The 26,488-nt window shown below is 56.7% G+C and overlaps 2 protein-coding genes across 9 annotated transcripts; one reads left to right on the top strand and one right to left on the bottom strand.

Annotated features, from left to right (window-relative positions):
- Positions 1 to 48: 48 nt before the first annotated feature.
- On the bottom strand, positions 49 to 6,218 carry PRICKLE4 (prickle planar cell polarity protein 4). 5 transcript variants are annotated; one of them, XM_057555335.1, is made up of 8 exons: positions 5,895 to 6,218; positions 4,441 to 4,897; positions 3,858 to 4,004; positions 3,241 to 3,348; positions 2,402 to 2,539; positions 1,905 to 2,108; positions 1,124 to 1,328; positions 49 to 651 (listed from the first exon to the last, which is right to left on the bottom strand). In XM_057555335.1, exons 3-8 carry the CDS (start codon positions 3,990 to 3,992, stop codon positions 278 to 280), a joined length of 1,164 nt encoding a protein of 387 aa, XP_057411318.1. In that variant the 5' UTR covers positions 3,993 to 4,004; positions 4,441 to 4,897; positions 5,895 to 6,218; the 3' UTR covers positions 49 to 277. The 5 variants fall into 5 exon arrangements, with proteins under 5 accessions (XP_057411318.1, XP_057411317.1, XP_057411316.1 ...); XM_057555334.1 differs by having other exon boundaries at positions 5,994 to 6,218; XM_057555333.1 differs by lacking the exons at positions 4,441 to 4,897; positions 5,895 to 6,218 and having other exon boundaries at positions 3,858 to 4,429.
- Positions 585 to 16,045, top strand: FRS3 (fibroblast growth factor receptor substrate 3). 4 transcript variants are annotated; one of them, XM_057555330.1, is made up of 7 exons: positions 585 to 944; positions 8,558 to 8,701; positions 9,725 to 9,813; positions 10,723 to 10,909; positions 13,287 to 13,448; positions 14,279 to 14,436; positions 14,720 to 16,045. In XM_057555330.1, exons 3-7 carry the CDS (start codon positions 9,748 to 9,750, stop codon positions 15,632 to 15,634), a joined length of 1,488 nt encoding a protein of 495 aa, XP_057411313.1. In that variant the 5' UTR covers positions 585 to 944; positions 8,558 to 8,701; positions 9,725 to 9,747; the 3' UTR covers positions 15,635 to 16,045. The 4 variants fall into 4 exon arrangements, with proteins under 4 accessions (XP_057411313.1, XP_057411315.1, XP_057411312.1 ...); XM_057555332.1 differs by lacking the exon at positions 585 to 944 and adding an exon at positions 6,740 to 6,930 and having other exon boundaries at positions 8,558 to 8,696; XM_057555329.1 differs by lacking the exon at positions 585 to 944 and adding an exon at positions 6,740 to 6,930.
- Positions 16,046 to 26,488: the final 10,443 nt, after the last annotated feature.

Genomic DNA, 26,488 nt, shown 5'->3' with positions numbered 1-26,488 from the left:
AGGATGCTGAGGATGGGGCTGCCCAGCCTGTGGGGGTGGGGTAGGGTCTCACTCAAAAGGGGATGCGTAGCTCTGAGGAATGGGGCTCCCCCAGAGTCTCCATGAAAAGTCATAGAATGTGCGGGCTAAAAGGAAGCACTCCAAATTTGTCATTTCGCCGCCTCTCCCAGCCATGGCCCTGATGGCGATCAGTCTAGGATTTTTATAGGGGGAGGAGAGCTTTGCTCTCTCACCTTACAGATCACCTCCCCCGCCACCCTTTTTCCGGGCCGCGCCACTAGCAAATGGTGCAATGCTTCCTGGAGGTGTCGCTGTCCCCAGCTTGGAGATTGCCGGGGGTCTCCCAGGGCCGGGGAAGGCGCTGGCCTAAGAAAAAGCCTTCGGGTTCCGATTCAGAGGAAGAGGAGCAGGTGGCGCAGGAAGCGTCCTCCTTGGGATCAAGGGGAGTCTCTGGGCAGCCCTGCTCTTGCCCTTTGGGTGTCTCCGCCTGGTCCCCAGCTCTACACTCCTGCTCCGGGCTGGATCCAAGCGTCCCCCTCTGGGTTTCCAGACTGGAGCTGGCGGCAGTAGAGAGAATGGCTGCCCGGGAGATGATCGCGGCATTCCGCGGGGCGCGGTGCCCGTCTTCAATTCCGCCGAGCTCCGCCTCCCCTGTTCCGGGCCGGGTCAGAAACGCCCATCTCAGAGCCGCGAGTCTCCCTCTCCCAGACCCGGGCGGGGCGGCCGCCAGAAGCCAGTCCCAGTCGGGGCCCAGCCTCCCGCCCCGCCCCCGGGCCTTGCGCGCCGCCGCGGTGAGTCCTCTCCCGGCTCCCCGCCCCTCCCCGCCTCCGCCCAGCAGAGGGCGGCCGCGGACCCAGCCCAGGAGCGAGTCCCGCGCCGCAGCCTCAACCGCGGCGCGGGGTGGGTTCTGGAGGCCCTCGGAGCGCTCCGGCCAGGGACGCGCGGTGAGAGCTGCGGGCCCCGAGGCTCGGGTCTGGGGGTGCGGTGGGGGGGACGGGGGCGCTGCTGGAGGGGCGGGACGGCGTGGGACCGGGACGAGGGTCCCAGCCCGGGAGAACCCCTCCTCAGCCCAGCCCAAGCCGCTGCCCCCTTCCCCTTTGATCTACACCTTCTCCTCTCTTACCCGGGGACGCCCTGCCTTCCACTGTCGGGGCCGGACTCGAGCCGGCATCCGAATAGCGTCTCTCAAAGCAGCTGGGGCAGCAGGGGCCGCCGCCCGGCAGGGCATAACGTCCCCCGCCCAAGGGCCCGGCGCAGTCCTGGCAGCAGAAGTGGTTCTCGTGCCAGCGCCGTCCCTCGGCCTCGGTGCAGCGGCGGGAGAAGATCAGCTGGGAGAGGGAGAGGGGAACGGCTCATTCATTCATTCACTCATTCATTCATCCAGTAACCACGCCTTATACCCAGTTGACGCTAAAGCACGTCTACAGACATTCCCATTTGATCTACTCAACCACTCTCGGATGCGGGGAGGGCTGATTGGCTTAGCCAGGATCTCCCAGCTAGCAGGTGGCACAGCCTGAAGAAGTGCGACCTGGGTCTCCTGGACGCCCAACCCAGGGTTCCGTGCAGCCTCTTGTGCGGACATTGAGGGAGTTCCTCGCAGGAGCAGGCCCAGCACTGGGCACCCGACGTACTGAGATGAACGTCTGTCTAAGAGTTCCCGCTCTGGAGAAATTCTCTCAGTCCAAGAAAATTTGGGAGACTCTGCTTGCGGTGAGGGAGGGCACAAAGGCAACGAGTTCCAGGTGCCCAGAGCTCAAGTCAGAGCAAAGGGAATACAAAGTTCCCAGGCTGGTTCCTAGTTCTCTGTTCCCCACTCCGTGGTACTGGAAGAGGTGTCCCGTTGCATCTGCCGCGTTGGACCCTGGGCAGACCCCCTCCAGCCCCTCCCCTCGAGGCTGTACCTGGTCACAAGCCGGGCAGCGAGGCCGCAGCAGCTCTGCGTGATGACGGCCGCAGTAGAGACGCCCATCGTGGTAGAAGTAGATGAGGTTTATCAGGGCCTGGCCACAGGCCTGGCAGGCAAAGCAAGCCCGGTGCCAGCAGCGCTGCTCTCCTGCCCGAGCTGCGAACACTCCGTACTCCCCTGGCCTCAGCTGCTCCCTGCACTGCGGGGTGCGGGTGCTGGGCTGGTCAGAGGCCACACCACCCTCCTACCTTCTCTCCTGACTCTTCCATCCCAACCCCAACCTAACTGTTCTCCCCATATTCTGGCAAGCCCACCTCCACTGCAGGCTCCACGAAGAACCCCTAAATTTGGTTTCCCTTTTTCCTAAACTTTGCCAAACTGTCAATCCCCAAACCCCTTTTCCCCCTCCAGAGTCCCAGAAGCCAGCCCCTTCTGAAGAAGTGAGAGGGCAAAGAGGAGGAAGGGGAATATTGGGGGGAGGGTGCTACATACCTTTTCACAGGTGCATTCTTCAAGCTTGGGAGGTACTAGGCGGGCCACCCCCTGTCCCAGGGCCTCCCGCCTCCGCTGGGCACAGAAGAGCCGCAGCTCAGCCAGCTCCTCCTCCCCAAGGGCCAGGCAGTAGCGCTCCTGCAGAAACAGATGTCCACTGTGACCGGGAGAGTCCCAGCAGGCAAGGTTGAAGTTTGACTGGAGAGGGGAGGTTTAGCTGCTGGGTCAAAGGAAGGTTGTGAAACCTCAGGGAGGTGCAGGAGATAACAGCACAGAAGGGCACTGAGGAGAGGGAAAGAGGGAAAAGAACTGGCATAAGTCCACCTCCCGTCTCACTGCCCCCACCCCAAGAATGGTGATTGCTCAGGTCCTGACAGCCCTACAGCACTTATCCCATCTCCATATATTTAGATCCTGGCTCCCAATGAGCTGTAGCTTAATATCACTTCCCACTGTATTTTCCCTATTTATTCCCTATTCTCCTGCCTCGCCTCCCCAGCTGAACTGTAAGCCTTTAGACTGGGCACACATAGGCCCTTAATAAATACTTAACCACCATACTCTCTACATTTGTACATTCCATTATCAGTTTCAAAAGCTGGTCATGTCCATTTTCTCATTTGCTCTTCAACTAAGCATTGTGGTGGGCAGAGCAGATGTTACTGCACCCATTATGTAGTTGTGAAAGCTCAGGCTGGGGGGTGGGGGATGACTTCCCCCAATTAGTGGCAAAGCTAGGCCTTAAATGCACGTCCCCTGCCTTTTGGACCAAACTTCTTCCCACGGTAAGTAAAGAAAGGGAGGCAAGAGAGAGGAAAGCTGGGGAGAGGGAGACCCACATCGCTGTCCTGCGGAGGGAGCTGCTGCAGGAGGGTCCGGAGTCCAGGCCAGCTGGGGGCTTGGTTGGTGTCCAGGCCAGGGTTCCCCAAGCTCAGGACTTCAGGATCCTGAGGAAACGCAGCAAAAGGAGAGAAGCAGAGCTCGGCTTTTCCTTCCTTCCCCTTCTTTCCTTCCCTCTTCATTGCCACCTCTTCGCCAATCTGGAACAACATCCAAGCACCCCCCTCCATTTGGAGGATCCTCCTTCAAGATCACAAAGACAGCTGATCCACTCCCATGTTTGTGGTCTGACTGAGGCAGGTTAGGGGGGGCACACTCCAAAACAGCTTCCTTCTTATGCTTGAAATCACCCCTTTCACGCCTTAGGGCCAAATTCCCTAGGTTCTGCTTTGACAACACAGACCCCCTAGGAGAGTATTCATGTATTCATGTGGATAAGTTTAAAGAAGTCGAACCCCTGTGTCCTGAGAGGGCTGTAGGGACAGGGATTCCTGCAAAGAGAAAGGGCTGCAAGAAGTTGGGCACAAAGGCTAACTACCTCCCACTTGGTGGAAATGGGAAGAGGCCCAAAGGATGGAGGGGATGTTGGTCTCAGAGGGAAGGGCAGGACCCCTACCACCTGAGCAGAGGTTTCCTCAGGGTCCTCCTCTGGCCCGTGACCTGGGTTGCTGTCTGAGTTGACTGGTGGATTTGGCTCCGGAGGGGTCAGCCTCTCCCCTCGGTGGGGCCAGCCAGAGTTCAGCAGTGACATTGGTGGCAAAGTCTGCACAGAAAACAACAAGATGCCTCCCATTTATTGGGCCACGACAGTGTGCTAGGCAGGCTAAATGCTTTATGGGCGTTATCTCCTTCAGTCCTCCCAACAGCTATGTGAATCAGGTGGTATTCTTATCACCATTTTACAGATGGCCCAACTGAGGCTTGCAAAGCGTACATGGTCTGCCCAAGGTCACACAGCTAGTAAATGGCAGAGCCGGATCTTGAGGCCAAACCTTTCACCTCCAGAGTTTCTGAAGCTCAAACTCTGGGGTCTCCCAAGATTGGGATGGAGGAAACAGGAGGCCCATAGTGGAAGGAGAGGGCATTTTGCCTTTCTGGTGAGCCTTTGGGTAGACTGGCCCCTTGTTCCCCACCTCCCCAGCCATAGCTCCCACCACTTCTCACTGTGCACTCAGCACCCAGTGAGCCTACTTCCTCACCTCTCTCTGCTTTTCCCGCTGTAGGCTTGGGCTGGGTGAAAGGACCACTTCACCGGGAGGCCCTTCTCAGCCAATCCAGCTCATACCAGCTGTCCTTTCCCCGAGCTCCAGAAATAAGTACAGTGGGTGCCACAAGATTTAGCACCTAATGTTTCTCTTTGCTCCCTGTGTCTCTCTCAGCTCCTCATCTAGTCTATCAGCTCCTCCAGGACAGACGAAATCCTGTGCTTCTATCTTCTATCTCTAGTGGCAACTTCATTGGATAATTCAAAGTGCATCTCTTCAGCCCTCCTCTGGGCAAGCCCTGGTATGGCCACAGTATCTTGGGGATAGGAGGTGACTACTGAAGTAGAAAAGGGATGGCCCCTGCCCTCAAGGAGCTCATAGTCTACTGGGTAAGGCACAGATGAAACCAGGCAGGATGGGGCCAGGGTTCTGGGCAGATATACACAGCACCCTAGGAAGAAAAAAAAAAACAGGAAACTTTTCTAGAATGTTTACCCTGTGCCAGGGACTTTTCCAGCATGTTACATAATATAGTCCATCCTCACAACAATCCTGTGAGGTAGTTTCTATTATCCCATTTTACGGTTGAAACAAACTGAGGTTAAACTTGCCTGAGGTCACGTTAGAAGGCTAAGGGAAGCTTTAGAGGAGGAGGTTGCGTTTGAGAGCTGGGTTGTATTCTAACGGCAGCTGGGCACAGGAGGGCACCACCAAATCCCTGGCCTCTATAAGACCCAGCTTTGGGGCTGGGGACAGGGTTTGGACTGTGACAATTATAGTGCTTCCCAGCCCGGAGCCCCCGCCCTGTGCCACCCTTCCCTGCTTCCTGGCTCCACACCCATCTGCTTCCTTCCTGTTCTGTCCCTCAGATCAGGTTTCCAGTGGAAGGCAGCCAGGATGGGCTGTTCACACCCAGGGCCAGGAGTAGCCATGTCCCCTGGGGCTCCAGGCAACAAGAGATGCTTGGGGGAGGGGGTGGGCATCGAAGCGGGGTATCGGGCCCCAGAGGAAACTTGCACCCTCTCTTCCAGATTAGTTCTAGTTTGCATGAAATCATCCCACACAGGAACAACACTCAGAAATCAGTCTTCACCCCTCACCCTTCATCCCCCCAGGGCGGCATAACTCCACGTCCACTTAGCACTGGACCCCACTTACGTGCTGGATTCCTTCCAGAATTCCCCTCCCCCCTTACAAAAGGGACAAGACTGAACCCCCTCCCCGCCCCCGCGCGGGTGTAACCAGTCTCAGGAGTTCCACCTTCCCAACCCACCCCTGCCCTGAAGTGCAGAGTCTAGGGATTGGGAAGTGGCGGGGGAGGAGGAGGGTGTAAGGGATGGAAGGTTTCCCGGGACAGTGAGAGGAAGAAGGGGAAGAGAAGTGTCTGGTCCCGCCAAGTGCCCTCTCGACAGATCCCTAAAGTTTTTTCTTGGGCATGCGGGGCCCACCTCCGAAGTGGGACGCGGTGTGGTTCCCGAGTCAGCTGGGGTTCCCAGTCTGGCTGCTGGGAGTTTAGGGGAAGGGACGGGACTCCGCCGGGGTCTCACCCTCGCTGCGCGCTGTTGTCCGGGCAGTTCTGGACAGACCCTGCCGTCGGGCCCTTCACCCAGTTCCCACCCTCAGGCCTCGACACCCGCCTCTGCCCGCCCCGGGAGCGCGCCTTCCGCTCCCACGCCCCACGCGGGCCCTGCCAGCCCCTCCGGGGCTGGTAGAGCCGGACGGGGGGAGGGGCCTAGAGCTGCCGACTGAAGAAAAGCATTGGAGGGATCTCGGGTGGAAAGTGTGCAGGCTCCACTGCCCCCGTGCCCATGGGCTTAGCACTGGGACCGCGTCCCGGCGGGCGCAGAGCAGACCATCGGGAGCCATCGTTATGCCGGGTCCTCAAGCACTCGCGGAACAGAACGCCTTTCAGAGCCTGCAGGTCCCCCCCAGACCTTCCTTCTTGTCTCCTAGCCCCGCCCCTCTCTGTGTGTCCCCACCCCACCTAATTCCCTCCCCCTTGTCCCCAGGCCCTTCCTGGGGTCCCTCGTCCTGCCCTTCTCCCTTCCATCCCTTCAGGCTCCTCCCCCAATCTTTCGTGTTTCTCCCCCGCCCCGCCCGCCGCTCGGGTCCTTTTTCTGATCCTGGGAGTGGAAACCTTTGGTTCTACCTCTGGTCCCCCTCAGCCCCGCCCCGAGCCCCGAGCCCCGCCCCCGCCCCAGGCTCCGCCCCGTCCCCGCCGGGCTCTCTCAGTCGCTGGCCCCGAGCGCCCTCTGGCGTCTGCGCATGCTCCCTGCTCCCTACTGCAAAGTCCTCCAAAGGGACCTTCTAGGCTGCGCGCCGGTCGCCCCCGATCGGGTCGGCCCGCCGCAGCGTCTCGTTGGTGCTACCGGTGACCTCTGACCCCGCCGCCACGGGGAGGGGAGGCTTTAGCTCCGGGCGGGTGGCGGCTGCTGAAGCGGGACCCGGGAGCGGGGCCCGGCGCCGCCCGGGCCGCGGGGCGATGTGAGTCGGGGCGCGGCGGGGCGGGGGCGAGGCGGCTCCACCGAGGCCGCACCGCGCCGCGCCGCAGTCTCCACTCCCTCCCAAGGAAGCCCCGGGCGGGCGGTCGGTGGAAACCCGGGGCTGGGGGCGGGGATCCAGGGACAACGCGCGGCCCTGACCTCCCCTATTCCTTCCCGGTATCTAGAAATTCGCCTGTCAACCCTGTTACCTAAATCTGTCTCTAAGCCCCCAGAGCCACCCCACCCCCACCCCCGGACACACCTTCATGTGTCCTGGAGCCCTCAGAACCCCTCACTCCTGCAAATTCCCCTGATACGCTCACAGAGCACCATTCTCTCCTGGATGCCCCCAGATGCATCCACCGCCCTGAAATTCCTCTGAGTCTTCATGTCCCCCATTCTCCTTGCACCGTGCTCAAATCCAAAAAATTTGTCCACATTTCCCTGATCCCTCTCATACGTTTTGAGTCCCTATAACCTCAAACTCCCACCCCCAATCTACACCTGTCTCAGACCAGCGACCCCTCCTCCTGTCCCACCCGATGTAACCCCCCTCGTTGGGCTGTCATGATATGTCCTGGTATCTTAAAGAGAAGTGAAGGGGACAGGAAAAGGTGCAGCGCCCTACCCCATCTTGCACCCTGTAGTTCTTGGCTTCACCCCCAGACTCCCTGTTGGTGGCTCAAGCCCCAATATTTACCCAGCTGTCTGCCTTTAGGCTGTGCATACCTTCCTCATCCTGCTGCCCCCTTCCAGAGAGTAAGCCAGACCAAGAGGGTAGGCGTCCTTTTACCTGGGAAGTGTCCAAGGATGCAGAGCACCAGGGGCCCTGGGAAATGACATTGTTTTTCCAGAGCAGGAGGGTGGGATTTCAAGGATCTCCAGGGTACTGGCTTGTCGACTTGTCCACCTAGGGCTCAGATTACTGAAATTTTGATTGATTGTTAGCATTTATGTTAACTTTTAGGCCTTTCAGAGTTTGGAGAACAGAAAATCTATCAAGCTTCCACATGTGAGATTGAAGGAGCTTGTCCTAGAAGAGGAAAATGTTGATTTTAGCTATGTTTGTCCTACAAACTTACCTCTAGAGGTTATTGAAGCTAGAAGTTCCACAGTTGACAGATGTTTCCCTTCAAAACTAAGGCCTTGGGGTGGGAGTTGGGGGTGGTGATGGAGAATCTACTTGGCAGACTCTCCCAGATACTTAGTAGCAACAAAAAAGACTACTGGTTTCCTGAATCATAAGCCATTGCTCTTTCTAATACATCTTAGTGTCCTTTTGAGAAAGCTCTCTGTAGAGTTCAAGTTCTCAGCAAAGGTAAGGTGGTGATCTTGATATTGGTTGTAACAGGATTCAGATGGGGTCTAGAGGTGACTTAAAATGTCCTGGGCTGCCTCAGACTTCAAAGTCACTGATGCCAGGGGAGTCTGTCCCTCTCAGGGCCTATGGGGCTTAGAATTTGTGGTCCCTTTGCTCTTGCTCTCACTTCCTTCATTGGTGTTTCTATCCCATTAGGGCTGGAATAGATATCCAGGTGGGATGGACTGACGGCAAGTCAGTTTCATTAACAATTGGGGGTGAGAATGGAAGGTTTCCACTAACCTGTGGTCTCTGTCTCCTATGCTAGGTGAGCCCCAGGTGTGTCCCAGGGAGATCCAGGTGACTTCTCTGCAGACTGCTTGCCATGACACCCCACCAAGAACAGGGGGAATAAAGTGGGGATCCTTCCCCATGCCCCTCCCATGGTCAGCTCCCCGATGGCCTGGGTGAGGTGAGAGCTGTGTATAGGAGCCACTTTTCTGGAGTTTTCCAAGTTGGGAGGAGTAGAGGGTGCAAGTCAGGATTGTTCAAGGCTTTACACTTTCAGCGGGAATTCTAGAAAGATACCTAATCCTGCTGATTCATTTCTTGCAGAAAGTTGCAAACCCATAACTTCTGGTTGGAATCGGTCCATGTGTTTGCTTGCTCCCTTAGGTCACTGTAGCCTGGTGGTATCACCTCCATCCTAGGCACAGGCCCAACTGTTGTGGCGTCTAATTCGAGTGCCGTAATCCTTGAGGAAAAAAACAGATATTAAGGCCTCTGTTCTCCCCTTTGGACAAAGGGGAGCAAACCCAGCGTTTATTTTTTTAATGAAGAAATACCAACTCAAGGTTATATAAGTAGTGCTCTGTTTTAAATGTTCAATCTTCTGAGTCTATCTCTTGACCATAATGTAACATCTCATTTGAAGAGAACATCAAAAAGATAAATTTGAGGTGGATGTTGGGATGGTGGTGAGGAAAGAAAAGAGAGGATTTGGATGATGTGGGAGGAGTGAGGTGGAAAAGGAGGAACAAGGAGAAAGGTCCAGGCCAAAGTGTCTGGGACTCCCAACTACAGTTTCCTCACTGAATCTGGAGGAGGGCACTGGGCTGGCACCCAACTCCTAATGCAGATCACTTCATCTGGGTCCCTACTTTTAACCATGCTTTTCCTGCTGCCCAGACTGCCCTTCCCTGTCATTACATCAGTCAGAATCCTACATACTTCTTAAGGTCCAGATCAAATGTTGCCCCTAAGAAGCTCTCTCCATCCCTCCATCAGCATTAATCCTTAACACGTCCTAAATTGAATTAATGTTTATCCAGTGTGTGTCTGGTCCTGGATTGAGAATGTGAACTCCTTGAGGGAGGGACTGTGAGTCTTAGACAGAGTAGGTGATCAAAACGAGGTGGTTCGGCCAGAGTTCCCCAGAGCAGGCCTTTTGGGAGCTGACCTCGATGACCTTCCTGTCCCTTGTGTTTTTCCCTAGGGCGGGCCGGCTGCTCTGACACCATGGGGAGCTGCTGCAGCTGCCTGAACAGAGACAGCGTCCCAGACAACCACCCCAGCAAGTTCAAGGTACCCACAGCCCCCTCCTCTCCCACATTCCCAGCGCGGCCTCCTGGGCTCGGCCCGAGCTGTCAAGTTGCTTCAACCTCCCTAGAGAAGGTGAAATGACTGGCTGAGGTTGTGGGCTTCGCAAGCTCAGGACCTCTGAGCAGTGCCAAGGAGAACGGGCTCAGGCCACTGCCTTTTTTGTGGCTCTTGGTATTACTAAGAATGAAGAAATGCTGTAATAAGAGTAGCAAAGATTGTGCTTTCAGAATGTTCACTCCTGTCAGTGTGTTTTTGTAACTTTACATTATAACTTTTCGGAGAAAACAACAAAAGTCTGTATTTGTGAATTAACATGTGTCAAGTATTTCAAACAGTGCTTAACACATGTTAAGCACAGTATTAGTGTTTGCTGTTTGCTTTGGGAAGCTGAGGCCCGGCCCAGTGGACCTGGGTGCACCCCCGCCTTGCTCCTTCCACCTCCCTGTAGGGGGCGCCCCCTCCTCACCCCGGCATCTTGAGGCCCAGGTTTCGCTTGCTCACCAGAAGAGGGAGCCCTCAGCAAGGTCCTGCAGTTGGGGAGGTGGTGGAGGCCTTTATATTTGTTCTGCTTGGGTTTGACTCTCCCAGGGTCTTAAGATTTTGAACTTACAACAGAACCTATTCTCCCATTAACATCTGGTCCTTGGATACCAGCCATGGACCATTTAGGGTCATCTAACTTTGCACATCTAACCATCTGACCTTGGAGGTCGACTAACCACCCCTCCCCTCACTGCCCAAATGACAAAACTAAGGCCTAGAGAACTGTAGTGGGTCAGCGGTGCTGCTTCATCCGTGTCCCAGTAATCGTGTGGCATTCCCAGTGGCTCACGGACCTGGACACACTTGTTGGACTCACCCATTAACCCTTCTGTCCCCTGCCCCTGCCAGGTGACGAATGTGGATGATGAGGGGGTGGAGCTGGGCTCCGGAGTGATGGAGCTGACGCAGAGCGAGCTGGTGCTGCACCTGCATCGGCGCGAGGCTGTCCGCTGGCCTTACCTCTGCCTGCGGCGCTATGGCTATGACTCCAACCTCTTCTCTTTTGAGAGTGGCCGCCGGTGTCAGACTGGCCAGGGTGAGTACCAGCCCCTGCCTCACGCTGGGATGGGGGCTTGTGTGCCTGGGACAGGTACTGGGGCTGGAAGTCGTAGCTTGAGGGACAGTGGGGAAGTCTGTCCACTTGGCAGGTGTTGCCCAGAGAAGGGAAGGGTCGTGGCCAAGAGCACACAGAACTAAGTGGACTCCCAGGCCAGTGCTTTTTCTCTTCAATCATTGCAACTCTGGCCTGGGGGGCTCTGTGAGGTCATTTGTTGCACAGCCCACGGGAAGGAGCTAGTGCTCCCAGGCCTGGGAAAGCAAGCAATTCCTCCTCCCTCTCTTACTCTAGTTTCAGGGTCTCTCTTGCCCCATAAGTAGAAACAAACTGAGCCCCAAGTCATATACCCTGGTTCTTGTGTATAATGAAAGGTCAGGCAAGAGCTCTGGCTGCCTTGGGGCTGTGTGGCATGGGAATGATAGATTTGGGGAGGTCCGTGGTATACAGAGTAACCCTCACGAGGTTAATCTTTGTCTCCTGTCACCTGTGGGTGGTGGAGTGTGAGGTATTCTGCCTTCTTCCCCTTTCTCCCTGCAGCCAGAGGTCAGGGAGGGGTGGGTTGTTGCATGAAGTCAAGGCTGGGGCCAGCCATGGCTCTTTGAAGGGGTGGCATGGTCTGGGCCTTCTTTGAGGACACAGGCCTAAGCTCTGCTAGAAGGAATCCCACAAGGGATTGTGTTCAATGCAGTGCGGAGGTGTGACTGCAGGGATGGAATGAGCAAGCTCCTCTGATGAGGCCACCAACACAACAGTGTGTCTCTGAGGTTGTACTGGCTGGGGGAGCCCGCCCCTCTGTGCACCTTACCTTTGGAATTCATGAGGCAGAAGCAGTTAACGCTGGCTGAGCAAAGAGAGGGGAGGAAGGGGCCTCTCTGCTCCTGGTGGTGATTAATCCACACTGGAGATCCCAGAGGAGCTCCCTAGGCCCCAACACAGGGTTCTTCTAAAACTCCAGGCTTTCCCAGCCTTTTCGAAGCTCTTGACATATCTTGGAATGAGCTATAATAAATAGAATAGAATGAGGAAAGAATAGCCCTATTTCTTCCCCTCCTTTCTATCCTTCTCATCCCATTCCTGCAGACCTCATACCCCAACCTAGTTTGTCTTTGTTTGGAACGTGCACATGTACATCCCAAGTGGCTTCCCCTGAGTCATGGGTCCCACTGTTACACAGGGGGAGTGCAGAATCCCAGGCTGGCCCAACACCCCAAGAGCATCTTTGGATCCCCTGAGTCATGTGTGCTCAGCCCAGTCCTGCTGTGCCAGGACCGTGAGTTGCTGCCTTGGAGTTTAAGGGGCTGTAAGGCTGGCTGCACGCAGGAGCCACATGGTTGCCTTGCCGTATTTGTCCTTTCGCTAGTCAGCCCATCCTTCCTTTCTGCACCAGACTTCAAGCTCCATAAGGCCAGGGGCCTATACACAGTAGACAGTCACTCTCTGGCCTGGCACTGGGCTAAGTATGCAGTGAATAAGCAGTGAACAGGACAGACCCTCCCACCCTCAAAGAGCTTAGAGGCTGTTGGGCATAGAGCTGAGGGCTGGTGCCCTGGCGGAGCTCATTTTTCCGGGGAGTAAGGGGTGGCAGGCAGAGGAAGATGGGGGCAGCATGTGAGGTGGAGTGGTCACTCATCTGACACTGTCCCTTCCACTTTGATTTTTTTTTTTTTTAATTTTTTTTTTTTTTTTTAATGATATTCTTGTCTGCTTACATTCTTTTTATGTATGTATGTATGTATGTATGTATGGCTGTGTTGGGTCTTCGTTTCTGTGCGAGGGCTTTCTCCAGTTGCGGCAAGCGGGGGCCACTCTTCATCGCGGTGCGTGGGCCTCTCACTATCGCGGCCTCTCGTTGCCGCGCACAGGCTCCAGACGCGCAGGCTCAGCAATTGTGGCTCACGGGCCGAGTTGCTCCGCGGCATGCGGGATCTTCCCAGACCAGGGCTCGAACCCGCGTTCTCTGCATTGGCAGGCAGACTCTCAACCACTGCGCCACCAGGGAAGCCCTTCCACTTTGATTTTTTACTTCACTTCCCTTCACCCTGGTGCACACACATCCTTATGAAAAGGATTTAACCTCGGAGGAATGTAGCTGAAGTATTAGATCTTAAGATGGTGGTAATGGATAGAGTGTGTTAGGGTGGGCCGCGGGGGCCTGGGGCCAGCTCCTCCTGTGGCTCTTAGACTTTGGAGGGTGCTGGGGAGAATGCTCAGTGTGAGGGCCTCTCCCACCCCTCTGCAGGCCTGGGACTGGAGGTCAGGGACTTGTCCTGAGCTCTGTGCATCTGTTCAGCCTCTCTAGTCCTTCCCTATAGGACACAGGGTCAGAGGAGCCTCATTTCTTCCTCTCCTTCTTCAGGGATATTTGCATTTAAGTGTTCCCGGGCCGAGGAAATCTTCAATCTCCTCCAGGATCTGATGCAGTGCAACAGCATCAATGTGATGGAAGAACCGGTCATCATCACCCGCAACAGCCACCCGGCTGAGCTCGACCTCCCTCGGGCCCCCCAGCCTCCCAATGGTGAGGAGAACCCCCACCGCCTCAGCACCCCAGTGCACACGCACATGCACGTACAAGCATAGCCCCAGGAAGCACCAGTCTTGGAGGCATGAGTCAGGCAGGCAGGCGAGGGGATGGCTGGGTGAGCCAGGCTTCCAGGACCGTCATCTATCATCCGACGACTCCTAGGGATGGATAAGTCCTGGCCTGGGCCAGTCAGGTGACTCAAGTGGAGGCTGGGGAGTCCAGGGTCGTGTACTGATGGATGGTCGGGGAACAGACAGGAAGACATTGGGTTTCCATGGAAACGGCAGTCTGGAGCTGTTTTGCTTCCTTCCTTTTGTCTACTGGATCATACCCATATACCTTTCCTGACGGCTTATGCAGGCATCTCTGCCCACAGCTGTCTGGAGAGGTTCCCACAATTTCTGCTTGTTCATTCACTGAATCACACTGAGCACCTGCTCCGTGTCTGGCACTCCATCGGCTGGCCCGTGGGGGACAGAAGAAATAGGAACACGGTCCTTGATTTCGAGGAGCTTCCCTGGAGCTCAGTGGCAGAGCTGGAATGAGGTGAAGGGTCGGTCCAGTGACGACAAGGTGTGCCTTAAGTGTTTCAGATAAGGCTGTGATGGGGAAGTGGGGTTCAAGCTGAGCTGTGAGGGAAAGGGCAGGGTTTGGAGAACAGATACAAGGTGAAGATAATGGGGGACTGCCAGTTCAGCGGGGCTGACCCCCTGGGGGCCTTGGGAGTGTCTCCCCTCCACTTGGAGGAGTCCCAGGATGCCACACACACGGTTGTAGGTAGTTGCCCGGTGGTTTAAGGACCCCCTTGTCTCCTGTGTGCCCAGCTCTAGGCTACACCGTCTCCAGCTTCTCCAATGGCTTCCCTGGCTGCCCGGGAGAGGGTCTGCGGTTCTCAGTGCCCCGGCGCCCCTCGACAAGCAGCCTGCGACACCCCTCGCTCGGGGAGGAGTCCACCCATGCCCTCATTGCCCCCGATGAGCAGGTGAGCAAGTGGCTGCCCGGCGTCTTCCTGTGGGTCTGGGTGGGGGTGGGGGACCGGGAAATATGTCACCTCCTCCCAGTGAGGATCATGAGAGGGAAGAAAGTTGATAGAGTCCCTTCCTGTCCCAAGAAAGGGAGGCAGCTTCCCTGGAAGGTTAGGAGGACAAGGAAGAGGAGGAGACTGCAGCTCCTTTTCCCTGTGCTTCTCTTCTCTCATCCTGTCCCCTGTTCTCTCCTTCCTCTCTGCCCTCGGACCCTCCTGCCCTTGGACTCTTCCCCCGCAGTCCCACACCTACGTCAACACGCCAGCCAGTGAGGATGAGCACCGCAGGAGCCGGCACTGCCTGCAGCCCCTGCCTGAGGGCCGGGCGCCCCTTGCCCCGCAGGCCTGGGGCCCCGAACAGCGGGACCCGCAGGTGTTCCTGCAGCCGGGCCAAGTGAAGTTCGTGTTGGGCCCCACCCCGGCTCGGCGGCACATGACCAAGTGCCAAGGCCTCTGCCCCAGCCTGCATCACCCGCTCCACCACGACAATAACAACGAGGGCCCTTCCGAGTGCCCAGCCCGGCCCAAGTGCACCTACGAGAACGTCAGTGGGGGGCTGCGGCTGGGGGCAGGCTGGAGACTGAGCCCAGAGGAGCCCGGCTGGAATGGCCTCGCCCAGCGCCGGGCCGCGCTGCTGCACTACGAGAACCTGCCCTCCCTGCCCCCCGTGTGGGAGAGCCAGGCCCAGCAGCTGGGGGAGGAGGCCGGGGATGACGGGGACTCGAGGGATGGGCTCACACCCTCCTCCAACGGCTTCCCTGAAGGCGAGGAGGATGAGACCCCACTGCAGAAACCCACCAGCACCCGGGCTGCTCTCCGCAGCCACGGCAGCTTTCCTGTGCCGCTGACCCGCCACCGAGGCTCCCCGAGGGTCTTCAACTTTGATTTCCGCCGGCCGGGCCCCGAGCCCCCCAGGCAGCTCAACTACATCCAGGTGGAGCTGAAGGGCTGGGGTGGAGACCGCCCCAAGGGGCCCCAGAACCCCTCAGCCCCCCGAGCCCCTGTGCCCACCACGCACCCTGCCCGCAGCTCAGACTCCTATGCTGTGATTGACCTCAAAAAGACCGTGGCCATGTCCAACCTGCAGAGGGCTCTGCCCCGAGACGATGGCACCGCCAGGAAAACCCGGCACAACAGCACCGACCTGCCGCTGTAGGGACGTCCCTCCACCCGCCTGGCAGCCTCCGCCTCCCGCTCCTGTGCTCTGAACCCACACGCCCGGGGTTGGGGTTGCTTCGCAGAAGGGCCCTGAGGCGGGACCAGATGCTTCCCCGCACTGGCCGGAGTCCCCAAAGGTATCAGCCACTGAGTCTCCCGGTCTCCTCTCCGAGTCGGGGACAGAAGAGGGTGACCAGGTGAGGAGGGAGACACGACGTAAACTGTGAAGGGCCCCGTGATTGCATTTCGCACCCTCTCGTTATGTCATCTGTCTCGTCTGTCGTCTGTGTGTTTTTTTGGTTGAAATTTGGAAACATTTTGTACCTGTTGATTTTATTTATCAGTTTATTTTTCTATTTATTGTTTTAAATGTAATTTAACATATTTATTATTAATATAATTATTTTTAAATTCTGACTTGGTGGATGATGTCGAATTCGTAGGGAGTCTTTCCTGGCATGGTGCTGGGGTGGGAGTCGGGGAGGCCTAACAGAGGTAGGGGTTTCACTCTGGGAAATTTGGGGTGATTGTGGTTTTTGTGTCGAGTCATGACCATTTCTTTTTCTCCTCCAAGAAGCTGCGGCCCAGACTGAAAGTTGCCAGGGGTGGCTGCTCTGTCAAAGTAAAGTGACAGGACAGCTAGAGTCCTAGATGGAGAAAGGGGATCTGTAAGGAAAGCTACCCTGATGAGATAAAACCCTGACTCTCTGAGGTTGGCAATGTGTGGGGGAAATTTGGGGGGGCGGGGCGCTACACCAGATTCACCTCTGGAATCCCTCACTGAGTCTCCCTTCTGCCACCAGGTGGGTCCCATTGGGTACTTAACTGCTCTCCTGTACCACCTTGGTCCAAAGGTGGACCCTGGATCCTCCTTCGGCACCGTCAACATGGCAAGGTCAAGATTAGAACCTTTAAACAGGACTTTAATAAAAGCCCAGGATGAGCAAAAAACAAAAGGGGAAAAACAGTGTAATATGTAACTAAATAATCTGACTTACAAAGTAGGACTTTCCCAGAGAAGTACTCCCTGGGAATGGACACTTTGGGGCCCCTCTGACCTACTGCAGGGGTGGTCCCCTGACAGCCACCACATCTGAACGTCTGCCTGGGAGCCCGCGGTCTGTACAGGGCTGCACACGCCACACGCCCAGCGCTGGGGTTGCGGAAGCTCCCCTTCCCTGTCCGGAGGCTGCCTCTTCTCTCTTCCTCCTCCCACCAGCCTCCCTGCCTCAAGACTCCCTGTCTCAAACCCCTGAATGGTTAATCTCCAGGAAATCCAGTGTCTGCGATGAGGCACTCAGGGCCCTGGTGAGGAGCGGGAGCAGGGTTTGTCCAAGACTTAGGGACAAGCCTTCTTGTCTCTGGTCACCGTTTGTACCCCAGCTCCCTGCCCTGTGGAGCGAGCAGACCTGTCCTCCACACCAAGGAAACAGGCCAGCGTGGGGCCCACCCAATCCCCTTCTCCTCCTGCTGTCTTACCACTGCCTGGGCCTCAATTCTGGGAGCGCCCTTTCCCCTGGGCGGGGATTAGACCAACCGGCTTCCAGACCTGCCTGACCTTGGGTGTCACTCTGTCCAGGAAATGGGCAAAGAGGACTGGCTACAGAGGATGTGAGCGGCCCTTCACCTGGGGCCCAGTACGGTGCCAGGGTACAGCTGGCACCGGACCCTTCTCTCCTTTATATGCTTTTGATCTCTGGACCAGAGGAATCACCTGCAGCAGGCTGGATTCATGCACTTTTCCCCACACTGCGGTAGGGCAGTACTGTCCTCTCTCTGCAGCTCACCCAGACAGGCAGCTCAATTCTGCTTTCTCCACGTCCTCCCGCGCTACCCCTGCTCCTCCTTTTGGTCTCCACAGTCAGGAGCAATAGACTCTCCAAACAGGATGACCAAGATGGGGGGCAGGCATGGCCGTGCCAGGACCAGGCCGAGGGCCCCTGGCTATGCTAGTGTCTCATGGGTGTGCTCAGGACCCTCCTCATTCGTGGACCGTGTCATGGGGGAGTCAGGAGCTTGGCTTCAGTCAAGAGGCCGGGTTCTGCTGCTGACTTGGCTATTATCTCTGCTCTCTTGAGCATTTGGTCACCCCAAATAGGCCTCGGCTTTTGCCCCTGGAAAACACGGAGCTAATTGTGAGAAGTAGCCAATGAGATGATGAACGTGGCACCACTTTAGAAAGCAGACTGACGTGGGCAAGCTGTCTTAACCCAGCTGCTCCCCCGGAAAAAAACCACTGGCCATCACAACTCTTCAGCCCCTGAGACCGACCTCAGGCTCATTGCTGCTCCTTTGCTGAACAACTCAAGGAAGAGCAGTTCCGCCTCACTCTCAGGGGTCCCCAGGTCTTGGTCAGAGCCTGGCGGTTCCCCCAGAGCAAGCTGTAATCGCTTCAGTCTGCATATTTGTGGGGCATTGGGTGGGGGTCCAGGGCATGTCCCAGGAATTGGCTTCCAGCCCAGTGTGGCCGCCAACCTTCCCCGTCCCCTCCCCAGGTCACTGCCTCTGACCACAAGGTCTACTCTAGGAATTTTCCTCTGGTGGAGCGGGTAGGGTATGAGCGGACGGCTTTCCTGGCGGGAAGGGGCGGGTGGGAGTGATGCCCAGGAGGGCGACCACGGCTCCTGTGTCTGAGCCTGCCCTGCCAACATCAGGGCGTGGTGTGCGGACAGAATCTGTTTCCATCACCATCATCGTCCAATGATCCCCACCAACATGGTGAATGTTTGCTGACTGCTCAGTTCTCTTAGTTAGAATCAGGCCCTACCCACCCCCTGGGCGGCCCTCAGGAAAGGACAGGAGCCAGCATCCTGTCCAGGAGTGACATTTCAGGTCAGACCAGGAGGGGCCCTCCCGGAGCCCACCCGTGGGTAATAATAGCACTTTACAAGGGTATAAACATGGGCGGCTTTCCACAGGGCCTTACAGACCATTTATCTCTTGCGGCTCTCTGGGCCGGATTGTTATCACCACAGTGCAGAGGAGGAAGCAGGTCAAGAGGTGAAGTGACTTGCCTCAGGCCATGAAGTTAATTAGTGGCTTGAGCTGGGGCTGCTTGCCAGTCGTGTGTCTTTCCCAGGCACTTCTCCCAACCTGGTCTGAAGGGGCTTCGTTCCCTCAGGTGGGCTGCGGGGAGAGTGTGTTGGGTGCTGCCCCGGACGGAAGTGGGCCAGGTGTCGGCAAGGGCCACATTCCCCAGTGTTCCCACTCAGGAATCTTTTTGAATTCCAAGCCAGGGCCTTGTCTGGTTGACAGCAAAGTGAACCTGATTTCCCCTAGGGTCAGTCCAATGCCCACCCACGGACCCTGCCCCTCTACCCTTTCGATGCCTTGGAATGGTTCCCATTTTGTAGGTGGGTGTGCCGGAGGGGGCCTGACTTCACCCGGCCCCGCTGCCTTCTCCTCCAGGCATCTCAGCCCCACAAGAGGCCCTGAGCTCTGGCGGGTTCTCTGACCAATACTTTCAAGGGGAGTCATACAGGTGGAGGAGGGTTTATAATGAGGGACCCCCCGAGACCCCAGAAAGGCCATGGGAGGCTGAGGCAGGGGTGAGAGGGCCTGTGTGGACCCCTCAGGGCTCTGTATCTACAGAATCACAGAGTCCAGGATGGAATCTTGTAGGTCAGCTAAGCTGGGACCCATACGGGGATCCCTTCAACAGGATTCCTGGAGATGCTTATCAGGTTTCTGCTCACACACTCCCCAGACAGGGAGCTCACGACCTCACAAGTACTCCCTCCACTTGGGTCTTATGATGTCCCTAAAACCGTCCCTCAGTGGGTCCTAATTCTGCTCATGGACCCACATACTGCTTAGTCTCTCTGCCAAGGGAGCTGAACTTTGAAACTTAGCATTACCACTTGCTAACAACTTGACCTCTTCATGCTTCAGTTTCTTCATCTGTGACACAGGGGTAATAACAGTTCCTCTGTCTTGAAATTGTGAGGATCAGGGAATTCCCTGGCGGTCCAGTGGTTAGGACTCCGCGCTTTCACTGCCAAGGGCGTGGGTTCAATCCCTGGTCAGGGAACTAAGATCCCACAAGCCACACGTTGCGGCCAAAAAAAAAAAAAAGAAATTGTGAGGATCAAATAAGAGAATGTCTTCCCAGCATGACCTGCGCTCTAGACGTTATGCTTGTGCCTGAGATAGCACTCACTTCACTGGTCCTTCTTGCTCCTGGGACCTTAGAGCTGGCATGCCACCAGGTCTTTCCACATAAACATCTGCAGCATTCCTCGCCCCCCAGCGGCTACCTGATGTTGGAGTTCTTGGTTTGTTAAATCAAAGTCTGAACCCTCCATTCATTCAGCTGGCATTTCTTGTTGTTCGTCTGGGTCTGTCCTGGAATCTAGAGGCACCAACCCTCGCGGTGAACCTGGAAGTGACAGGAAGACAGAAATGGGGCTGGGAGGGAGTTCTCTGTGGTTGGTGGGTCACCAGGACTCGCTGCGACACGTGGGGTTCTCAGCCTAGCTCTTCTGGAAGCTTCACTCTGCCTGCTAGTGGTTGGTAGGGAGCCTTGCTACCACTTGCCTTGCTTACCAGGTGGACCCCTCTCTTGGCCTCTCTGGGGATGGACATTCCTGCCTCAGGGACCCCGTGGATGCCTGTGGACTGGGGCTGGGGAAGTCAGGCGGGTGGGCTCACCGCTCGTGCTCCAGCTGTGCGCTGTCATTATGCTCATTCTTAAGGGATTATTAATATAATGACTGAGCTAATGAGCAGTGCGGGGGGTGGGGAGGAAGCACCTTAACCCCACCTGGTGCCTGCTTATTAACAGGGGGTCTTTCCTCAGCTGTCTTTTCTCCTTCTGTTCAGCTCTTTTAGCTGGGGAGGCCTGGCCCCTTGGGGGTCCCATCACCTCCCTCCACCTGCCTCTCCTTTAGCCTGGCACGGTTCCCCTTTGGGTGAGAAGATCCCAGAAAGAGTGTGGCTGGGACAAGACTTGGGAGTGAGGAGATGGGGGACTGGGGACTCTGGCTCTGGGGAAGAGGAATGTAAAAGCAATGAAACCTCTAATCTTGACTGCGTGCTGCCTGGGCTGGGGAGAGCAGGGCAGCTGAGTCTGAGGAGGGCTTGGGGCGAGATGGGAGCAGCCATGGAAGGAGGGGTAGGGGGCATCGGGCTGGGTGGGGGTGGGGAAGTTTCCAGGTGTTCTTTGAGGCACCTTGCCTCTCTGGCCCAGATGGGCTGATGCTGGCCAAGATCTTTCCTTTTGAGCTCCTTTCCTCTTGGGATGAAAGGTCCTGGGGAATCTATCAATGTATTGCTATATCAGGGTTGGGGTGGGGGACCCCATGCACAGTCATGCAAGTATAGTGGTCTTGATTTCCCAAGCCACCGTTAGATATAGCGGGTCCAAGTTTCAAAATCTGGGTCATGGGCGCTGAGTCCTGACAAAGCCCCACCTCCCCAGATCTCACTGTCTAGTTGGAGAAGCGAGGCTCACACAAGACAGGATTACAGACCACGTGCCTGTGCCATTTGAAATCTGTGTGACCTCAGACAGATCACTCAGCCTCTCTGAACCTGTTTCCTCATTTATTAAGGGAAACTAATAACACCTACCTCCCAACGTTGTTGTGTGGTAAATAAGAAAATGCACATAAAGCGCTCCGTGGGCGCTTGACACAGAGCCCAAGTTTTGCTCTGCTATGGTTGTCATAGCAACAGTCAGTGATGTGGGGAAGCTGGCTATAGGGGGACCATGAAGGGTGGGGAGGATTTGGGGAAGGAATTGGAAGTGTGGGCCCCAGCAATTAAGCTGGGGGAGTAGGGCTGGGAGGAGAGGAGCGGGTGGGGCGGGAGCTAGATGGTCAGGGAAGGAGGAGGCGGAGGTGACTGCACTTGACAGGCTTTGGAACAGCAGGCCGCGTGTCCACATGTGATTGGAGGGGGCATCTGTGGGGCTCCGACCAGACCAGGTGTGGGCATTTACCTGTCCACTCACTCAACAGATATTTTTTGAGTGCCTGTTATATGCCAGGCATGGAGGTGGGTGGGAACACGGCAGCCATAAGGACAAATAAGGCCCTGCCCTCATGAACTTACATTCTACTAAGGGTGAGACGATTAACCAGCTAATTAATTAAATGAACAAGTTAACTTCAGGGAAGACATAACTTTGAAGAAACTGCAGAAGGGGCAATGTGATTGAGTGGAAGGAATGGGCCACATGTCAGAGAAGACCTCGCTGGGGAGGTGACAGTGGGGCAGAGGCCTGAAGAAGGCTGAGTGAACAGCTAAGGGAAGGAAGATCCAGACAAAGGGAACAGCAAGTACGAAGGCCCTGTGGGGCTCGGGAAAAGTGACAGGGTCCAAGGAAGCCTGTGCAGCTGGAGAGGGGTGATGGAGGGGGAAGGCTCAGGGGGAGGACCTAGGACATGCAGGGTTCTATGAGCGAGGGGAGGTGACTGGATTAGCTGTTGGAGGGTTGGGAGCAGAGACTGACTTGAGGTCTAATAGGATGGCTCTGGCTGCTGTGTGGAGGTGGGAGGAGGGGAGGCATGTAGAAAGGGCAGAAGTGGGGAGACCTTTAAGGAGGCTACTGCTGTAATCTAGGGGAGAAATGACAGTGGCTGGGAGCCCATTGGTGGCAGTGGGAAAGGAGAGAAGAGGACAGATTTGGGATATATTTTGAGGTAGACCCAATGGGACAAGGGAAATGATAGGGGGCGAGGTGTGGGAAAGGAGGCCTCTGAGGTTTGGGACCTGCTCCTTAACCAGGCCCTACAGGGAGGGATGCCTTTTACTGAATGGAAAAGGAATGTGGGGGGAGGAGGGACAGATTTCCTCCCTGTGGGAGACCTGGGAGAATGCCCCTTGACACAGTGACCCATCCCTGGGGCCAGAGGCTAAAAAGTCAGGTCCTCAGACACCATGACTCAGAGCTGGGGGCTCCACTGTGTGCGCTCCCGGGGCCAGGCCAGGCCTTGCAGAGGCCCACCTTGCTGCTCCCGCACCTGTGATTCTGTGTCTTTTCTCTGCCGGACCTGCGACCAGGGGAGATCTGGATGCTGAGCCCCCATCCCACCCCCAGGACTTTGGGAGGTGAGGCTGCAACGATGCAGGTGGGAGGGGGCACTACTGTCCAGAGCAGGCCTGGGGGATCTCAGCACACAGAGGGTAGCCCATGTAGGCAGACAGAGCCCGGAGGACAAGCCACTAGAGGCTGGGGCCAGCACTGAGCAGTGGTGACACCTTATCCTACAAAGGGACAAAAGTGAGACCCTCAGAAATCCTCCTGGAGTCTCCGGATCACGATCTCAGCTTCCTACAATCTGGGCCGGGTGTGGGGAGTATGCCTGGACTTGGCAGAAAGCTGGGCCAAGGTCAGCCAGACCCCTTCCAGACATGCTCAGAATCTGGAAAAGGGGATGTTCAGCCAGGAAAGCAATAGGGGTGGCTTTGGGGAGTGTCCAGGCCTCTGGATCCTTCCTCTCCTCCATCCCTGCTGGGTGCGTGAGGACCCACTGAGGTTTTGGGTTTCCCTGTACAGTGGGCATGCGGAGCCAAGCCCTCCAGATGCCAGGATGTGGGGGAGAGTTGGGGTGGCTGCCGGCACCTGCCCGAGGTTGCCTGTCCCCAGCTCCCTGTCCTGAATCCCTGGCCCCCTCCTTGCCCCAGGGGTCCCACACAAGGAGCCCTGAGCAGAGGCAAAGGCCAGGCAGGCTCCACGCTGCCACTCACAGGCCCACCTCTCCAAAACCCAAACTAGATGGGCTGGGATCTGGGCTGGGGCCAGCTCTGGCTCCACAGGCCTGGGACCATAACCGCGTCTATCTGAGGCCCACTTAGGGGCTGTGGGATGGGAGAGGTGACGGAGCTTCCTGGATCCATTATCAGTGTTTGGTTTGGGACTTTTGGAACAGACCCAGTTCCTGCTCCTTATCCAGGCCCTGCTGATTAGATTCTCTGGCCTTTGATATGCCTCAATCTGGGACACAGGACTCCCCTTCCTGCTACCCAATCCCCAAACCCCAGCACTCCCCACCCACAGAGACCTGGTCTGTGGCCAAGGCCAGCTCCATCCAAATAACCTCTCCCCATGGACTGCCCAGCACCCTGCTGCCCTCACCTGGCCCCCGCAAGGTCTCAGGAGGACATGGGGCACAGGAGCACGGGTTGCTGGCCCCTTTGGACAGGTCTGGGGACTTAAAGGGGAGACTGGTCAAGAACAGCAGAGAGTCTCTGGAAGTTTCCAGCCCCTACTGTCAAGTGGGCCACTCTCTCTGGGGGAGAAATTGAGGGAGGCGGTGCAGATCCATGAGGTGACCCCATGAACAGGGTAGTCAGGTCTGGCCTGAGGTTGACTGTCTTATGCTAAAGCCAGACCCCTTGTCCTCATTTCTGCCCTGGGAGATGCAGTCGCACGGAGGGGCTTTCCCTGGTCCAGATGCTGCACTGAGAGGAGGTCCTGGGCTTACCTCTCAGCAAGGGCTTAGAGGGGACATGGCCAGTTGGGAGGGGAAGCGGGGAGGAGGGCAGGGAGAAGGAGGGAGGCAAGAAGGAGGAGGGAAAAAGAGGAGAAGGGAGGACCACGTGGAGGAAGAGGTGGAAGAGGGGGAAAGGAAGGGGAGGACAAGGGACAGGGTGGAGGAGGATCATAGGAGAGTTTCCTTGTTGCCCAGCTTAGAGGAAGGTGTGTCTGGGCACACGCAGAGACACACACAGCTGCCTCTGGGGGAGCCAGAGCTCGTGCGCAGCCCGGGCCTGGATGTGAGCAGGGAGACGGGCAAGCGCGTCCCTGAATATGTATGTGTGTTTGTACATGTACATCCCAGACAGTGTGAGTGTGGGACCCTTTCAGCATCTTGCATCATGAGCCAGGACACACATGCATACACACAGACACACAGACACAGACACACACACACACAGACACACACACACACACATACACACACACACATACACACACACACACACATACACACACACACACACAAGCACTGCATAGCCATGTTGTCTGAATGGCACTCTGATTTATTCTATTCCAGTCAGTGGCATTTAAAAAAGAGCCCTTGGTCTTCCCCGGTGGCGCAGTGGTTAAGTATCCACCTGCCAATGCAGGGGACACGGGTTCGAGCCCTGGTCAGAGAAGATCCCACATGCCACGGAGCAACTAAGCCGGTGCGCCACAACTACTAAGCCTGCGCTCTAGAGCCCTCGAGCCACAACTACTGAGCCCATGTGACACAACTACTGAAGCCCTCGCACCTAGAGCCCATGCTCCACAACAAGAGAAGCCACTGCAATGAGAAGCCCACGCACCACAACGAAGAGTAGCCCCCGCTCACTGCAACTAGAGAAAGCCTGCATGCAGCAACGAAGACCCAACACAGCCAAAAGTAAATAAATAAAATAAATAAATTTATTAAAAAAATAAAAATAAAAATAAAAAAGAGCCCTCTTCAGAATCTACCAGATTGACTTCACCATCAGCTAATGGGGTGAGACCCTCGGTTTGAACGGCACTTTGCTGAGCGAGTCTGCACATGGATAGACTGGGCACAGGGGATGCTCGGTGATGACCTGTGATGCGTAGCGAGGCCTGGTGGCCCCTTGCCCTCTCTCAGGCATCCCAAACGAGGACACTTGGGGCCCTCAGGGCCTCCTTGTACAAGGGCATCACCCAGCAAGGGGTTCCCGAGCCCCACCCAGCTCGCTGGCTCTAAGGGCCACCTTGCAGACTTTCCCCTGAAGCCTCGCCAGCCTCCACGCCCACCAACAACTCAATAAAGACCCTGCCCCACCCCCCATGGGGCCCCCCGCCTGCCCCAGAGGGCGAGCTATAACCCCTTCCCTCAGGGAGCCCCAGTCAGAGGGGAGACGCGGCCCCGCCCTCGGGGAGCCCCCATCTGAGGGGAGACGCGGCCCCGCCCTCGGGGAGCCCCAGTCTGAGGGGAGACACAGCCCCCCCCTCGGGGATCCTCCATCTGAGGGGAGACGCAGCCCCATTCTCAGGGAGCCCCGGTCTGAGGGGGGATATACTTAAAGAGTCAAGAAAATTGGACAGTCATGTATAAGAGTCCAAGTCAGGCCCTGAGGGAGCTGTTGGAGCCAAAAGGTGGGGTTTAGGTCACTGCAGGGACCAGACGGGGTGATGTGGAAGTGAGGAGAGAGGGAAGGAGCGGGGTCCTGATCTCCATTCCTGTTCCTGACGCTCAGGTTCACACACTTCCAGCTCTGTGAGCCCTCCATGGACGGACTCCTCGCCGAGGCCACCGCTTCTGTGCCACACAGGACCCGCATTCTCACAGAGTCCTGGGAGTAGAGCCTCCTTCCTGCTGAGGGAGGCTGCAGGGCCCTGGCCTCCTGAGGGCCACCCCCAGGGGCATTCTCCTCCTGTGGTGGGGCAGATGCAGGGCTTGGCCATCACCAACCAGGGGTTTGGCCTAAGCCAGACGGAGCCGGACACCACCTTTGAAAGCACCTTGATGGGATAAAGGGCCTAGTCTCCTCTTCCATCTCTGCAGTGGGGTTACCACGGGCATGGATGGCTTTTCCAAACGAAGCCTGATTCTAGAGCCTGTGGTCAGCTTCTCTCTTACCAGGCAAGAGGACCCCTGCCGCCTGGGAGCTTCTTCTTCTCTCTGCAAATGGTACTGGACAGGGTCTTATGGAGACCTGGCCGGAAGCCTCACCCTGAGCCAGGGGCTGTAGAGGTACAAGAGGGCTGACTCAGAGAGTAGGCTCCAGAAATGGGGGTCCAGTCACCCCACAGCTGCCTCCTACACAGTCTGACTATGTCTCTGGTCTGCAGCTGACAAGATGACATCACCATGGGAGAAGTCACCTTTGGTAGTGAGACGAGCCAGCTGTACACAGGTGAGGTCTATTGGAGTCC

The sequence above is a fragment of the Balaenoptera acutorostrata genome, chromosome 10 (assembly GCF_949987535.1).
Source record: "Balaenoptera acutorostrata chromosome 10, mBalAcu1.1, whole genome shotgun sequence".
Taxonomy (NCBI): Eukaryota; Metazoa; Chordata; class Mammalia; order Artiodactyla; family Balaenopteridae; genus Balaenoptera; species Balaenoptera acutorostrata.
Note: the sequence above shows the minus strand (reverse complement) of the source record. Positions and strands in the feature narration are given on the sequence as shown.